This window comes from Pseudorca crassidens, chromosome 6 (assembly GCF_039906515.1).
Source record: "Pseudorca crassidens isolate mPseCra1 chromosome 6, mPseCra1.hap1, whole genome shotgun sequence".
NCBI lineage: Eukaryota > Metazoa > Chordata > Mammalia > Artiodactyla > Delphinidae > Pseudorca > Pseudorca crassidens.
Window position 1 is genome coordinate 70105503 of NC_090301.1, and position 16772 is coordinate 70122274.

A 16772-nucleotide genomic window follows, 5' to 3' on the forward strand; every position below is an offset into this window, starting at 1 on the left:
TGTTGTTTTGGGGATACAGGACACTTAAACATCTTTGTAGGCAGAGGAAGGGGTCAGTGGAGATGAGCAAGGTTTCAAGAGAGGATGGGATCAGAGAATAAGTCAAAGCATTAGCCATGGAAAAGAGAAAGGTCATTTCTAGTCAAAGAAAGTTGAGTCAGTAGAATGGATGGAAAACCCTGTTCTGCTACTATTCCCATGTTTTAAAAGAGACATCTGCAAAGTTAACAGCAAGTAACCTGCCCCTATTTATGAGGAAATTCTGACTTTTATATTATATGGTAAGATAGTAACATTTCCCATTGATTTTTGGAGGGGTAAAACAACTTCTATCTCCTTTCTACTTTTTTTTTTTTTTTTTTTTTTTTTTGCGGTACGCGGGCCTCTCACTGTTGTGGCCTCTCCCACTGCGGAGCACAGGCTCCGGACGCACAGGTTCAGCGGCCATGGTTCACAGGTCCAGCCACTCCGCGGCATGTGGGATCCTCCCGGACCGGGGCACGAACCTGCGTCCCCTGCATCGGCAGGCGGACTCTCAACCACTGCGCCACCAGGGAAGCCCATCCTTTCTACTTTTATTGGCTGCTACGCATTATCTAATGGAAAGAGTAGCTATTATCAATCCAAAGGTCTTTGACTTTTTATTAAAAATAAATACACTCGGGACTTCCCTGGTGGTCCAGTGGTTAAGACTCCCCACTTCCACCACAGGGGTGCAGGTTCGATCCCTGGTTGGGGAACTAAGATCCCGCATGCCGTGCGACGCAGCCAAAAAAAATTAAAAAATAAACAATACACTTAACTTTTTTCCTGTTTATTAAAAAATAATACACTTAATATCTCATGTTTTAGAAGCAACATCATATCCGTTTGTCATATTAGTCTAGAACAAGAGTAAATTAACTTTTAAGAAAAAATGTAATCATTGAACACCTAGTATTTGATAAAGGAGGTAACACAGAAATAAGAACCCCATAAATCATTCTCTTGAGAGTCTGTCATCTAATCAGGAAGATGAAACACATGAAATATCAGATTCTCAGGCACCACATTTTTAAGTTCAAATAGAATACAAACTGAGGGGGGATATGTGTTGATTAAATTATCCAAAACCAAGGACAGGTTATTGAACCAACACTTAGTTTTCCACTCAATGCAAAGGTTTGCAGCGGTCATTGAGATATGATGTAACTCAATTGGTGGTCAGTCAACCCATTATTTCATGTCCAACAATTTCCCAGCATGGATTTCTGGCATGGATATATAATTTATTGCATCTACTACTTAAGGAAAAAGTTATTTTGGTATTTAAATTTGATGCAACTCCCCTTAAGAATTCTACTAAGGCAACATCTTTACCTGTAATTTGCAGGTAAATGTGCAGTATCTACATACCACCTCAGTTCACTTCTGACACTTTTATATGCCTACACATTGTTATTGCTAATTTCAGAATGAATTAGGGAAATTGTAGACGCTACCTAGAATGTTTGTAAATGTATGGAAGCAGCTTTAGAAGGGTCAAGTTCAGAGAGGCTTAGGCCTCTTAAGAGAATGTATTACACAGATCTTACAAAAATGAAGAATCATGAAGAAACACGCTTACAGTAAAGGAACATGAGAAATATTCAAAACTAACAAAAGTAGGGGCTTCCCTGGTGGCACAGTGGTTAAGAATCTGCCTGCCGAGGGGGCGGGTGGGGAAGGATCACCAGCAAGATCCCGAGGCGAGTCTCGCGCGCTCGCCCCCGCCCTGGCCCCCAGCTCCCACCCGGTCGGCCCGGCTCAGCCATGATCAAGGCGATCCTCATCTTTAACAACCACGGGAAGCCGCGGCTCTCCAAGTTCTACCAGCCCTACAGTGAAGATACACAACAGCAAATCATCAGGGAGACATTCCATTTGGTATCTAAGAGAGATGAAAATGTTTGTAATTTCCTAGAAGGAGGATTATTAATTGGAGGATCTGACAACAAACTGATTTATAGACATTATGCAACATTATATTTTGTCTTCTGTGTGGATTCTTCAGAAAGTGAACTTGGCATTTTAGATCTAATTCAAGTATTTGTGGAAACATTAGACAAGTGTTTTGAAAACGTCTGTGAACTGGATTTAATTTTCCATGTAGACAAGGTTCACAATATTCTTGCAGAAATGGTGATGGGGGGAATGGTATTGGAGACCAACATGAATGAGATTGTTACACAAATTGATGCACAAAATAAACTGGAGAAATCTGAGGCTGGCTTAGCGGGAGCTCCAGCCCGTGCTGTATCAGCTGTAAAGAATATGAATCTTCCTGAGATCCCAAGAAATATTAACATTGGTGACATCAGTATAAAAGTGCCAAACCTGCCCTCTTTTAAATAAAAAATTTAAAAGGCCACTCTCAGGTAAAATCCGGGGGAAATGTCATCTAAGTTTACCATGCAGTTGTTTACCAAAAATAGAGGAGGAGAGGCTTAACTTTTGCTCTTGGATTTAAGTCTAGGTACTGTATAGAAGTTATGTAAAATCAGTATGGAAGTTCATTGTTGCTTTTCTTGTTCAGTGATTTTGAAGAATTGAGTAGTTACAGTGTGATTTTTTTCTTTGTTTTCTAAACTGCATTCCTATGGCCACCTAAGGCATGCCTCTATGTATTGGCTACTACAGTATTTTGAAAAGTGTTTGGGACATTTCTTTAAATTATGTATAACCCAAAATGTTGGTGTTTTGTATGGATCACAAATACAGCATTCCTTAATTCTTTCTGTTATTTGTCAGAATTGTTATTTAAAGAACGAAGTATGTATTGCATGAAAACATTATGACCTTTTTCTCTTAGTTTAAATAAACTCCAAGGTAAATGGACTTCTAAAGCACCATTCTGTTTGCCTGGTATCTACTTTAGCAATAATTTTTTTTATGACCCTCTGACTCAACGAAGTAAATAAAAATATATTTTATCACTGTTAAAAAAAAAAAAAAAGAATCTGCCTGCCAATGCAGGGGACATGGGTTCAATCCCTGGTCAGGGAAGATCCCACATGCCACGGAGCAACTAAGCCTGTGCGCCACAACTACTGAGCCTGCGCTCTCGAGCCTGCGAGCCAAACTACTGAGCCCGCGCGCCGCAACTACTGGGCCCACACGGCACAACTACTGAAGCCCGCACACCTAGAACCCATGCTCTGCAACAAGAGAAGCCACCGCAATGAGAAGCCCACGTGTCGCAATGAAGACTAGCCCTCGCTCACCATAACTAGGGAAAGCCCACGTGCAGCAACGAAGACCCAACGCAGCCAATAAATAAATAAATAAATGAACCTCACTGTTTTAAAAAAAAAACTAACAAAAGCAAACGAAAAATAACTGAAGTCTGTGCAATGATGCAATATAGGATCACATGATTTCAACTTTCTAAAAGGAAAAGGTTTATTAGTCATAAACCATGATAGACCCTTGTAAAAGAACCTACAAAACATTGAAAATTTCATGAAATCTCAAACAAAACTATTTCTTAATAGTCAAAATATTAGACTACTTTGAATAAAGGAAGACAAAGTCATTGACAGTGATATGGAAATAGGAAACAGCTGACAACTAAAAGGGTTCTTAAGGAGGGTTATAAAAATAGTCCCAAAATTTGGACATAAAATACATTCAAGTCTAACATAGTCATCTCTTTTGTAAATGTTGGACTGGAAAGATAATCAGTGTAGAATTCAAAAGAGGCAGAAATTTCTTCTTTAGCTGAAAGCAGATAGAATATCCTGAGATAGAAATCTATCTGGAGGCCATTTGCCCCAACAGTATGGAACAAGACAGATGATAATATTAAAACAACTGAAAATTCACTTAATTTTAATAAGAATGTAAAAAGGAACCATATATGCCAAATTTAAAGAAAAGAGAGGTATTACTTATTAATTCATCCATGTATCATAATTACTAGAAGGAATTTATCAGTGTTAAGACTGTACATACAAACATTCTATGGGTTTTCTGGATCTTGCCAAGAGTATGCCATGTTTACTTTTTCATGTGTTACTTTTAAAGTCTACATTGTAAACCCAGAAATAAGATACTTTGAGTCTTTTTTTTTTTAACCAATAGGCAAGTTTGATAATCTCGCATATCCCAAAACTTTAAATCAAAGCAAATAGAGAAAATTCTTATTCCTGGGAGAAAATTAAATTAAGAAAATAGAACATTTTCTCCACAAGTTATTTAGTGTTGGAATACAGTAACCAGCAGTAAGGGAAGCTTCTTACCATAAGGTTATCTGTGAGGCGATTTTCTTGGGACTGACTTTTTTCTCTTTGGATAACTAGTGAAAGGCTTATAGTTTACACACAAAGAAACACGTAGAGTCTATATACTAACCTGGCCCAGTCCAGGCATACCTCCTCCAAGTCTAAGCAGTCTGTCCATATTTCTAGAAAACAGAAACAAAGAAAAACGTTCCTAAGCACGAAAGTGTTTACTCAATTGCTATCTACATAATTCACCTTCAGTCACTCAGTATGTCAAAAATATTGGTGGTAATTACAACACAACATCAGACTTCCTGTTAATTAACACCACATATTAATTCAAGAAGCTGTCTTCCATGCTAATTAACAGACCTTATTTTACTGCTTTGGTTTTGGGTTATCCCCAGTTTTAAAGACAAGCAATCTTAGCATACTTTCAAAACTTTGCTATCATTAAGTTAATTATATTTTCTTATTGTTACCTAATAAAGTACCTGAATGAGGAAAAAGTGCCTGAAATGCTTATCATATGTATGATTGAATTTCCTTCAATTTGTCCAGAGTGTACAAATAAAAGTCCTCACTTTTAAATTAAATTTTAACATCCTCATTAGTAAGTTCTGTGCTAATTAACTTACAGCTTGTCAGTTATCATCAAAACTACATGTGAAAGACATTGTGAGCAGATTATGGATCTCTGAATTAGCATCAAAGGCTTTTTAAAAACGAACTCATTATACTAAAAGAAATATAAAGTAATATTGCATTAAATGCATTAAGATAGTGTTCTAGAATCCACACAGATAGTTTGCCTTATTTCAGATACTGTAAAGATATACACCTTTTTCACTAAGGAAATTTGGCTGCTGTTCTCAATTACAATTTTAGAGTTAATCAGTACCAAGAGAATTAACTTTGAAATATCAATCTGATTTGTTTTTTATGTCTGGAATAACTACAGAAGATATTCTTATAAGCTTGAAAAATTCACAGAAGAAATCAAAGGAAAAAACAACAAGGGTACTAGTATGGCCACAAATACACAAAAAGGAGTAATCAAATTATAAAAATTAATATTAGTATAACTAAATATTCTAAACAATGAAGCATTTTTTTCTACTTAAAAATTGCTACTATGCCTTAAAATTCCTCTTCTTCCTATGTGTATGCTTTAGAAAATGGTATTACCACAAATTATATTCTAAATTAAATGCTAACAGATTACTTTAGTCATTTGTCCATGTTGTTTTACTAGTTAGAACAGATATACAAACTTTTCAATAATGTACTTATGATCATTACTGCCTAATTATATTTGTTGAATCCTGCAAACAATTTAATCCTGTGAATATTTAACACTGTTGGTACAGCAAACTTCATTCAAGTCCATATTTAGAAAAGTGCACAAATGATACAGCCATGGAACCTGTACAAAGTGAACACACCACCATAACCACCACCAAGATGAAGAAAGAGAACCCTGTCAGCACCTAAGAACCTCTCGTATCCCCTTCCTAGTCTCTACCACCCTGCAAAGGTAGAATTCCAACTTCCAACAGCACAGATCACTTCTGTTGCTTTTGAATTTTATGTAAACAAAATAATATATGTTGTCTGGCTTGTTTCACTCCACAAGTTTGTGAGACTGACAACAGATAAACTCATTTGAAAAAATGAAAAGGCATATAAGAAAACTGGATAGTCTAAACAAAATTTCTACTTTATAACCTTAACTCACCTTCCTAATAGCAATATTTACAAATAAAATCTCCATCAAATTCTCATTAAAATTCCTCAACTCAAATATGGCATTGATACATATCACTTTTTAAAGGCTGTAGACGGAAAACAAAACAAAACCCTGTGTATTTTAAAATATAAAATACGTTTATTCCTCTACAATATATTACCCCCTTCAAAAAAATTCTTTTGGCCTAGTTCAAGCTTACAAACATAAAGAACAAATGGGAAAAAAAAACTTTAGACATTCTATATATTCCAGGCCAAAGTCAATTCCCAGCTGTGTTCAGTTTATCTATTCCCCCTGTGTTGTTTCTGATGACTTTACACAGACTCCAGATGCTGTGAATATACATGAGCAATGTGAGGAGCAGAGGGAAAGAAAATCTGGCAGGTCAAATTTGTGTTTTTAACAAAATTAGATGTCTCAGCAAACAGGAAAATATTTAACAAACTAAATATTTTAAGATAATAAGGTTTAATAAAATACTAACATTTGGAATGAAATACATCGATAAATGTTCTAAGTCATACTACTTTAAAAAAAGTTTCTAGAAAGCAGACAAGGACAAAACTGCTAGTTATCGAAATGACTTTCATGAGCCCCTCAATCTGGGCTTTTCATGTGTGCTAAAACTGATACATTTTCGTAACATCTTTATGACATATCCTGTAAGGATAGATAAAAGTAAAATATATTCTTAATGCTCACCTGGTCAGTAACTACAACTCTTGTGATGTTAAGCTTCAATTTGTTGAGTTTGACAAATTTCTTCTTAACTCAAGCTCTTGCTAACGCTGGCAGGTACAGTTTTTCCCAAGTTTTTATTTTTTTTCTCTCCTAAAAAAAAGTAAATAAAATAAGATGTAATTATTTTGAGAACTAAGGAGGGAAATATACCAAGAGCTTTAAAAGAAGCAAAATTCCTAAAAACAAAATAGAAATCAAAATTGATTTTTAATTACCATTTCCTGAGAGTACAGAATGAAATACCATCCAAGGGAGCTCTACAGAGCATAGTGATTGCCCCTGTATCCAAATTTTGTTTCTAAAGTTTCTTTTTTGAGCTGTTCTAATTATATGTAGACTGACATTTCATGACTTTCAGTCTTTCTAGAGGTGTTTTAAAGAACAAAGAGGATTTATTCATTTTTTAAATAGAACAAAATTCATTCTATTGAGTAATTACCATATAGGTTCATTGTACATTGTTAGAAATCTATAACATATTATGGAATCTAAGTGGTTAATTTTCCTATATCTTTAAGGTTTGTTATTTCATTATCCTAGGAATTACTCTGTCATGTCTTAATCAGTTATTCCCAACTATGCCAAAAAAGACTAAAATAATAAGAAAATGGAAGAATGGTAACAATCATCCCAAATGATGCAATAGTGAAATACATTACAGCCATTGCATCATCCTTCAGTTTTTATTGTGCTGCCCAAAGCACTGCTTCATCTTTCAAAAAGATATAAAAGACTGGAGATATCATCTTTGTAGTCTTTTTTTTAGCTTTCATTGAACACAGTTGAGAATTCAGAATTCTTCATTTTCCTCCCATAATGGCAAAGAGAAAACTGACAGAGAAAAAAAGTTTCACAATTATTAGAGGATCACAAGGTGAATGTAAAGAAACAAGTAACAGCACTCTAATGATAACAAAATTGACATAAGCCAAGGTTTCTTTGGCACTACTGACATTCAGAACCAAATAATTTCTTATTGTAGGGGGTTGTCTTGGGCATTATAGGATGTTTAGCAGCATCCCTGGCCTCTACGCACTGGATGCCACCAGCTGTGATAATCAAAACTGTCTCCGAAGAGGGAACCCTCCTACCCTGTTGGTGGGAATGTAAACTGGTACAGCTGTTATGGAAAACGATATGGAGGTTTCTTAAAAAACTAAAAATAAAACTACCATATGATCCAGCAATCCCACTCCTGGGCATATATCCGGAAAAGATGAAAACGCTTAATTAGAAAAGGTACATGTACCACAATGTTCACAGCAGCACTATTTACAATAGCCAAGACATGGAAGCAACCCAAGTATCCATCAACAGACGACTGGTTCAAGAACATGTGGTACATATACACAATGGAATATTACTCAGCTATAAAAAAGAATGAAACATTGCCATTTGCAGCAACATAGATGGACCCAGAGATTATCATACTAAATGAAGTCAGACAGAGAAAGATAAAAATTATATAATACCACTTATATGTGGAATCTAAAAAATAATACAAATAAATCTATGTACAAAACAGAAACAGACTCACATAGAAAATGAACACGGTTACCAAAAGGGAAAGGCTGTGGGGGAGGGATAAATTAGGAGTATGGGATTAACAGTATAAACTACTATACATAAAATAGATAAGCAATAAGGATTTGCTGTATAACACAGAGAACAATAGTCAATACCTTGTAATAACCTATAATGGAAAATAATCTGAAAAAATATACTTATATAACTGAATCACTTTGCTCTACACCGGAAACTAACACAATATTGTAAATCAACTATACTTCAATTTTAAAAAAATGTCTCCAGACATTGCCAAATGTCCCCTAGAAGGGCAAAATCATCCCAGTTCAGAACCACTAATATAAACAAAATCTCAGACCACTGACAATATCCTGTATCAATTTTCTCAAACTTAAAAATTAATGACTGTTGGAAACAGTTTGACAGCTCTTCACAAAGCTCAACACAGAATTACCACATGACCCAGAAATTCTACTCCTAGGTATATAGCCAAAAGAACTGAAACAGGTATTCAAAACAAGAACATGTACATGCATATTTATAGCATAACTATTCACAACAGCCAAAAGGTGGAAACAGCCCAAATGTCCATCAAAGGGGGTAAGGATAAACAAATTCTATATATACATACAATGGAACATATGGAATATTATTCAACTATAAAAAGGAATGAAATACTGATAACTGTTACAACATGGATGAACGTCAAAACATTATGCTATGTGAAAGAAGCCATGCACACAAAGTCACATAGTGTATGATTCCATTTACATGAAATATCCAAAATATATAAATCCACAAAGACAAAATGCAGGTTGGTGATTGCCAGGGGCTGAGGGAGGGAATAAAATGGAGAAACTGCTTAATGGGTAAGGGATTTTACTTTAGAAGAATGGAAAATGTTTTGGAACTACATAGAGGGGGTAGTTGCACAACATTATGAATGTACTAAATGGTACTGAACTGTTCACTTTAAAATGGTTAATTTTGTGTTATGTGAATTTTACCTCGAAAAATTACTTTTTAAAGGATCAATGAGTTGAACAATATATTTCTAAGACCAGAAAGGAAATATGACATTCTCATCCAGTTAGTATTCAACAAGGACTTCATTATACACTATTTTACAACAAGAACCTGTTTTGATAAAGAGATGACGTATTCTGTTATCTTTTATGATGTTGATACAGTTGATAAGTGGATAAATGCTGAAGTGTACACAAAGGTGAGTAAAAGAATGTAGAAATTTTAAAAAATCATTGGATTAACTCTAATTGGTGTTTATAAATCTAAAAATAAAAATGTTTTATAAGCAAAGATGATGGACATCTCCACTTCAACAAAATTATAAGCTTGTTTTAAAAAGTACTGCATCAGGGAAGATGAAAAAGGTCTGGAGATGGATGGTAGTGATGATTGCACAACAATGTGAATGAACTTAATGCCACTGAACTGTATGGCTAAAAATGGTTAAAATGGTAAATTTTATGATAGGCATATTTTAACACACATACAAAGTATTGCGAGTGCAAGTAGAACCAAAAGAAAAGATAAGCTGGGGCCTATTAGAGACATATTTAAAATGTGGAACTGATCTTTATAAGATGGGTATGTTCCAGGTTCATGCATGATGGATGACGAGCAGTTAATTACATTCCAACAATGTTGTCCATTTCAGGTACATACACCTTCAAATGACTTAAAGGTGTAAGAAATTTTAAAAGGTCTACTGGCCCAGATGGTAAATGGTGATGACTGTTTTTCTTGCTATATGAGGTTAAGAGCTATGAGTCTGCAATCTAAGTGCCAGGATTCAAATACTGGCTCTAACACGTTTTAGCTCTGTATCCTTGGGTCAGTTTCCTCTCTCAGGCTCAGTTTCCTCATCTGCAAAATAGGGATAATGATAGTATCCACCTCATAGAGGTGTTTAGATAATTAAATAAGATAATGAACATAAACAACATTTAACACAAGGCTTGGCACATAGCAAGTAAACAATGATGGCACATAGCAAGTAAACAATGAATGCTAGCTGCTGTCATCAGCACCACCATCCTGAGCATAGCTACAGTTCATCCAGCATGGGCTCTTCTTCCCATAGAGTTTGCCATTTAGTGAATTTCAAAACATGGCATATTTCACAGTACTAAATGAATCACACTGGAGAAGAGGGACTTGCATTTTGCAGAACTTCGCAAAGGGGTTCATAAAAATTAAAAGTGTTACACTAGAACATAAAAGAATACTTCCAGTGCTTAGAAATAAAAGCAATGCAAAAGGTCTATGGATCTAAACCAAGTTTTTACACCTATCAAAAAGCAGAGGACTCAACAGCTTATTCATGATATGATTAACTAAAACATTATGAGGTAATATGAATAAAGTGTTTATGCCTAATATGTCATACATAATGTTTAGAATCCTAATTGGTAAAAAAAAAAGGGCTGATGATTTTCCACTTCTTCATCTCACAACTGAGCTAACAAAATCATGAAGCCCTTATCTGTTCAGGTTTTTCTACTGTTTCCTAGCTCATTTTTCATTTTTTACTCCTCAACCCATGCTGCAGTTATATACTATTACTTCTCAGATTGATGCTAAATCCTTTAACTACTCCATATTTGTGATCTCACTGTATTTCTAATTCCTCTACTGTCTGATTTGTGGAAAGTAATTAGGAACTTCTTTCTCTCACTTTCTTAAGGGCTTTCTTCAGTGGAAAAAATGGAAAGAGTCAACGTTAAACTTAATTATATAAATAAGGTTTTGAAAGTAAGATTCCCCCTGTTTAGAACAGTGAGGATGGAATTATCATGAATATCTTCTTGTGCTAGCTCTTAATTACAGCACTGAAGCAAAATATTTATTAAATACTATCTTGTTTATAAGGTGATACGGAAACAGAGCCACTAAGGAATTTAGTGACTTTCACTGAAAGAATTTACAATCTACCTGGGGAGGCATGATATAATCCCATAGAAAAAACATAAAGTGAAAGAATAGTAGTATTGAGCCAGAAAGGCTCTGGAGGCAATCAGACCTAGATTTGAATCCTGGCTTCATCACCTACCCTCTATATGATGTGAACAAGTTACCTTCTCTTAGCCTCTAGACTTCATCTATAAAATGAGAATAATATCTTCCTTGCAAGTCTGTTGTAAGAAAAAAATGCAAAGCCTGAAACATTAGTGCCTGAAACATTCATAGGTACTTATAGGTACTATAGGTACATATAGTGCCTGAAACATTCATAGGTACTCAGTAACTGTTGTTATTGTTATTTATCTTAGAGCCAGGAAAGATTATTTAATCCAATTCTCACTTTACAGATGGGGACACCAAAATACCATAAAACAGAATGAGTGTCAAATGAGTGCAACAAACCGGGTATATGACAAGTTCATGAGTACTAAATCACAAGTATTCAGGTAAGGCTTTCACAGGTAGACAATGACTTATGAAACAAACATTGCTATAAAATTTAAAACAATTAAATAGAAGCACAATTGCTCCTTGTTATTGATTTTCAAACATGGGTTCTGAAATTAGATATTAAACACAAGGGTTACAGACAAGTATAAAAATAGAATAAACCCATGTCAAACAGGTTAAAAATCCAGCTTTTCAATTAAAACAGCAATATAATATTTATCAAGACCCTTGGGGGGGAAAAAAAAAATCTCCCAAACTCAACAGGTGAGGCTTCATTGAAAGATCATGACTTCAAAATTTTCTTCTGTTGGCCAGATGCAATTCTGTCCTGGGACGAATTCAAGACAATATTCAGGCTTCTCACTAAATACCACTTCACTAAACACATCTTGTAGTTAATTCTGAGCCACCATGTATCTTAATCTCTTCAAATGCACAATAACCCATTTAAATTTATATGTTTAAAAGAAACATAATTTAAACTTCAAATGAGCCAGTTGCTAGCTTTATAGGACAAGACTAGAAGGCCACCATTATATTAATCATCTCCACTATAACTGTATTCAGTTCTTTTTTATTTCAACATTATCAGTGGCTATCGTCTTGCTTACTCACAAACATTAAGTCAGCAGCACTAAATACTTTTGCGAGCAATGAAAAAAATGATTTTCACTCTAGAAGTACATTTCTTGCTAATTTTTAAAGCCTCTTCCTTGCCTTTCCCAACTTTTGGATACCATTTTAATTTCAAGAATTTTTCCTTAGGTCACTAGGTTTATATTCAAACTCTTTCGAGAAATTTACATTTTTCTTCTTTGCCTGACACAAAGTAGTGCCCCCAGGAAAATTAAGTTCCAAGATGTAACACACAGTAGCAGATTTCTACTTTACTGAAAACAGGAAATGTAATCAATTCATCAACAACTACTCAAGTGGGACAAACTGAAAGTTAAGTTAAAAGGCAGAGCAGGAATAACCATACTTTGTTTTAAAGAGTTTCAAGGTTAAAAAACAATGCACCTCTGGGGTTTTGTTTGGTTTTGAAGGCAGTTGAAAACCTAACACTATGAGAAAAGGGGTCAAGGCCTAAGGTTAACACAAGTGATAAAGCAAACATACATTCAACGGGAAAGTTAATTTTATTCTCTCGCCCTTGTTTCCTGTCTGGCGGGAAGTTTTTCAACACAGGGGTAAGTTTCAACAGAACACAGACAAACAGAAGCCAAAACTAAGGGTCCTCTCTGAATAGAGAGGAGAGGCTCCCAAGATGTGGTGAATTCAGCGGAGCAGAAACGCTTGGAGGAAGGAGACCACATCCAGACCTAACTTAGTCAGAGACCCAGGGAGACAGCGTGTAGGACGAAGGGAGCTGGACTCCACCCTCACCGCCCGGGACCCCAGTGGAAACTAGGCTGAGCAACGTGACTCAGGAAAGCAAGGCGCTGGCAGCGGCCTAGCGCGGCTGCCTCCGCGGACCTCTGGGGCCTGCGTTCCCCGTCTTACCTGAAGGCGGGCGGAGCAGGAGGTCGCGGTCTGGACCCTTGTCTTCCAGCAGCGGTGACGCAGCGGCGGCGGCGAGAGCGACAGCAACACCAGCAAGCTCCGACTCGGCCGAGCTCTGGCTCCGCGAACCTGCGATGAATCAGCCCGATTCCATTCAAAAGAGTCGCCCAGGCCTCCGCCGCAAAGCACTTCCGGGTTCACTGCGCCGCTTCGGCTTCCGTTTCCCCGACGGCCAATTGAAGACGACTCGGGAGTCGAGCGGGCGTCCCAGGAGGAGCGCCCGGGACAGACAACGCGGGCCGCGTGCTTCAGGCGTCCCGGCTTGGAGGGTGGGGCGGAAGTTAGCGCTAGGGCCGCTCCCGCCTCTCCGACATCCTCCCTTCTCTGCCCGCACCTCTCCCTCCCCAGTTCTGTGCGCCCGGCTGGCGCCGAGATGAAACTGCAGGAACGCGAAGACCGGAACCCTTCTTCGTTTTAGTGTTCACCTCGGCCCTACGTCAAAACTAAAAGGTTCACTTGGACTAAGATTAACTTGGTCATCTGAGAAGCAAAAGAAAAAAAGGGAGAGGTGTGAAAAGAGTGGAAATCGGTCGGATGTTCTTTTCCATAGTGCAGTCTACCCACCTTCTTGTCTTTACCAATTTGCAAAGGTTGAATTTCAAGGAAAACAACCATTTCCCTAGTGGTAAAACCATCTATTTTAAGCCCAATTTAATTTACAAGGTTTAAGAAATCATATACTCACGTTTCTCCAGGTAATTATCATCACCAATAACGTTTCACCCATTATCTGCTAGGTTTTCAGAGAGCAAAACCGCCCAAGAAATAACTATTGACAAGTTTATATCACATTTCTGTTTAGGGCAGCACGTTTACCAAGTCCCTCTCACTTTGTCAGATACGTTCCAAATGACTAGCATCTTTAAAGCATTCCTAAATCAAGAATGGTGATGAATCTACTGGATGGAGGGAAAGGAAGGATTGTGGCATCTGAATCCAAAACTGTTTGAGTGGCACAATTACACAGAATTTCCCACTCAAAGATCTTTATCTAAAAAATACATAAATTATTTCAATCACAGGTAATGTTAATTATATTTGGATCCCTGTCTTTATGTTTTCTCTCAAACCTGTGCCTCCTCCCTTTTTTTTTTTTTTTTTTTTTGGTAGATGACCCCATCCTCCATTTAATTTCCCTCATCAGATCTGAGAATAGACAGACCTTACCTCTGATTTACCTGTTCGCACTGGCCTCCCAATGAAACACCCTGGAAATCACGAAGGGTCTAATCTGTAAATAGATTTTCCAATCCACCACTCCTCTTTCTCCTTTCTCTGTATTCCAACCTTAACTCAAGCCTTCATTACTCTTTTCCTAAAATACTGCATTAATCTCCTTGATCTCTCTGCCTCCAGTCTGTCTGCCCATAATTCATTCTCCGCTTCATTGGCAAAGGTTCTTTCTGCTATACAAATACAGTTGTGCTCCTTCTTTGCTTAAAATTTCACCAGTGGCTCCTCATCCAATACAGAGGTCAAAAATTTCTCATCTTTGAGCTTCCCTGGTGGCGCAATGGTTGAGAGTCCGCCTGCCGATGCAGGAGACACGGGTTCGTGCCCCGGTACGGGAAGATCCCACATGCCGCGGAGCGGCTGGGCCCGTGAGCCATGGCCGCTGAACCTGCGCGTCCGGAGCTTGTGCTCCGCAACGGGAGAGACCACAACAGTGAGAGGCTCGCGTACCAAAAAAAAAAACCTCTCATCTTTGTTTGAAGCACCGTTGCTCCAGCCATACTATTTAGCTAGGGAATGTGATGTCCATAGGGACTTTGAAAAACTCTGACATATTTCAGGGAATCCAAGTAATATGCATGCTTAGGATTGTGTGAATGGCTAGGGCTGTGTGAATGCTCAGGAAAGACCTGAGAAGGCTCTAAGCTCTCACCTCTGGCTAACCTTGAGGCTCTACACAAGCAAGAAATGAATACAAAAATAGAGTTGTATACTCCCTGGCTGATTGTTGAAGTCACACCCCAACACACATACTAAGCCCCTCCACAAAGACTAGGAAACGTATTGGTTGAAGACATTTAAGGAAATCCCTGTCCAGTCATCAGATGACCACTAAGCTAACTGAGCAAAGACATCAGTGGTTATGCACAACAAAGAACACAGACTTTAAGGAATGAATTCAGAAAATTCACTAAATCAACAATAACTACAACAAAGAAAAACAGCAAAAACCCTGGGGAGAGGGTAGAATATGATTTCCAGAGTGGCCACACTGTATTATTCAAAATGTCCAGTTTTCAAAATACAAAAGTTTAAAAGGATGATACATGCAAAGAAATAAGAATGTATGTATGGCCTGTACACAGGAGAAAAAGCAATCAATAGAAAAAATTTCTGAGGAAGCACATATTACATAAAGACTTTAAGATATTTTAAATATGTTCACAAAGCTAAAGGAAACCATGTCTAAAGAACTAAAGGAAAGTATGATGAGAATGTTTCACCAAATAAGTAACATTAATAAAGAAATTGTTTTGAAAAAAAAAGAAACAAAAATTCTGGAGTTGAAAAGTATAATAACTGAAGTGAAAAATAAGAAGGGCTCAACACCTTGAGGAAACTGAGGATATGAAAACACAGGATACTGACCCCAGATAACTGAGGTACATATCAAAGGAATGATTTCAGTGAACCTAGACTCCTGCATCTTCCCATACATAGAAAAGTGCTAAATTCCTTAACTTGGGATACCTGGTTTTATTTAATTAACAGTAATCTTTTGATGTTCCAACTACCTGCCCTTTGTTCCAAAACTCCTATATATCCTAGCTCCCTCCTCGCCGCCTCAGAGCAGTTCTCTCAGGGGTACTTGAGATGCTACCTCCTGGGCTGGAAGCCTTAAAAATTCCTGCCAAATAAAACATAACTCTCAAAAAAAAAAAAAAAAAAAAGGGCTCAACAGCAGACTTGAGCTAACAGAAGAAAGAACCAGCAAATTTGAATATATGTCACTTGAGATTATCCAGTCTGGGTACCAGAAAAAAAGAAAAAGAATAAATATGCATGAACAGAGCCCCAGAGGGCTGTCACACACAATCAAGCATACCATGTATAACTGGAGTTCTAGAGAGGAGAAATATAAAAGGAAAGGAATATTTGAAGGAATAATGGTCAAAAACTTCCCAAATTTGATGAAAAACATTAATCCACACATCTAAGAAGCTTAATAAATTCCAAGTGGTATAAACTCAAAGAAATACACACCTGGACACATTATAATTAACCTGTTGAAAGCCAAAGTCAAGAAGAGAATCTTAAAAGTGTCGAGAGGGCTTCCCTGGTGCCGCAGTGGTTGAGAGTCCGCCTGCCGATGCAGGGGACATGGGTTCGTGCCCCGGTCCGGGAAGATCCCACATGCTGCGGAGCGGCTGGGCCCGTGAGCCATGGCCATTGAGCCTGCGCATCCGGAGCCTGTGCTCCGCAACAGGAGAGGCCACAACAGTGAGAGGCTCACATACCGCAAAAAAAAAAAAAAAAAAAAAAAAAAGTGTCAAGAGAGAAGC

General features: G+C 37.3%; 2 protein-coding genes across 2 annotated transcripts in view; one reads left to right on the forward strand and one right to left on the reverse strand.

Moving 5' to 3' along the window:
* Nucleotides 1-13508, reverse strand: part of PSMD14 (proteasome 26S subunit, non-ATPase 14) — a 95030-nt gene extending 81522 nt beyond the window's left edge. Inside the window, exons 1-3 of the mRNA XM_067741743.1 lie at nt 13198-13508; nt 6694-6822; nt 4372-4423 (exon numbers count right to left, since the gene is read on the reverse strand). Of these exons, the coding sequence (XP_067597844.1) occupies nt 4372-4419 (48 nt within the window). The 5' untranslated portion in view covers nt 4420-4423; nt 6694-6822; nt 13198-13508. The remainder of the gene's footprint in view (nt 1-4371; nt 4424-6693; nt 6823-13197) is intronic.
* On the forward strand, nt 1694-2977 carry LOC137226604 (AP-3 complex subunit sigma-1). Its single transcript, XM_067741744.1, has one exon. It carries the CDS (start codon nt 1792-1794, stop codon nt 2371-2373), a length of 582 nt encoding a protein of 193 aa, XP_067597845.1. The 5' UTR covers nt 1694-1791; the 3' UTR covers nt 2374-2977.
* Nucleotides 13509-16772: the final 3264 nt, after the last annotated feature.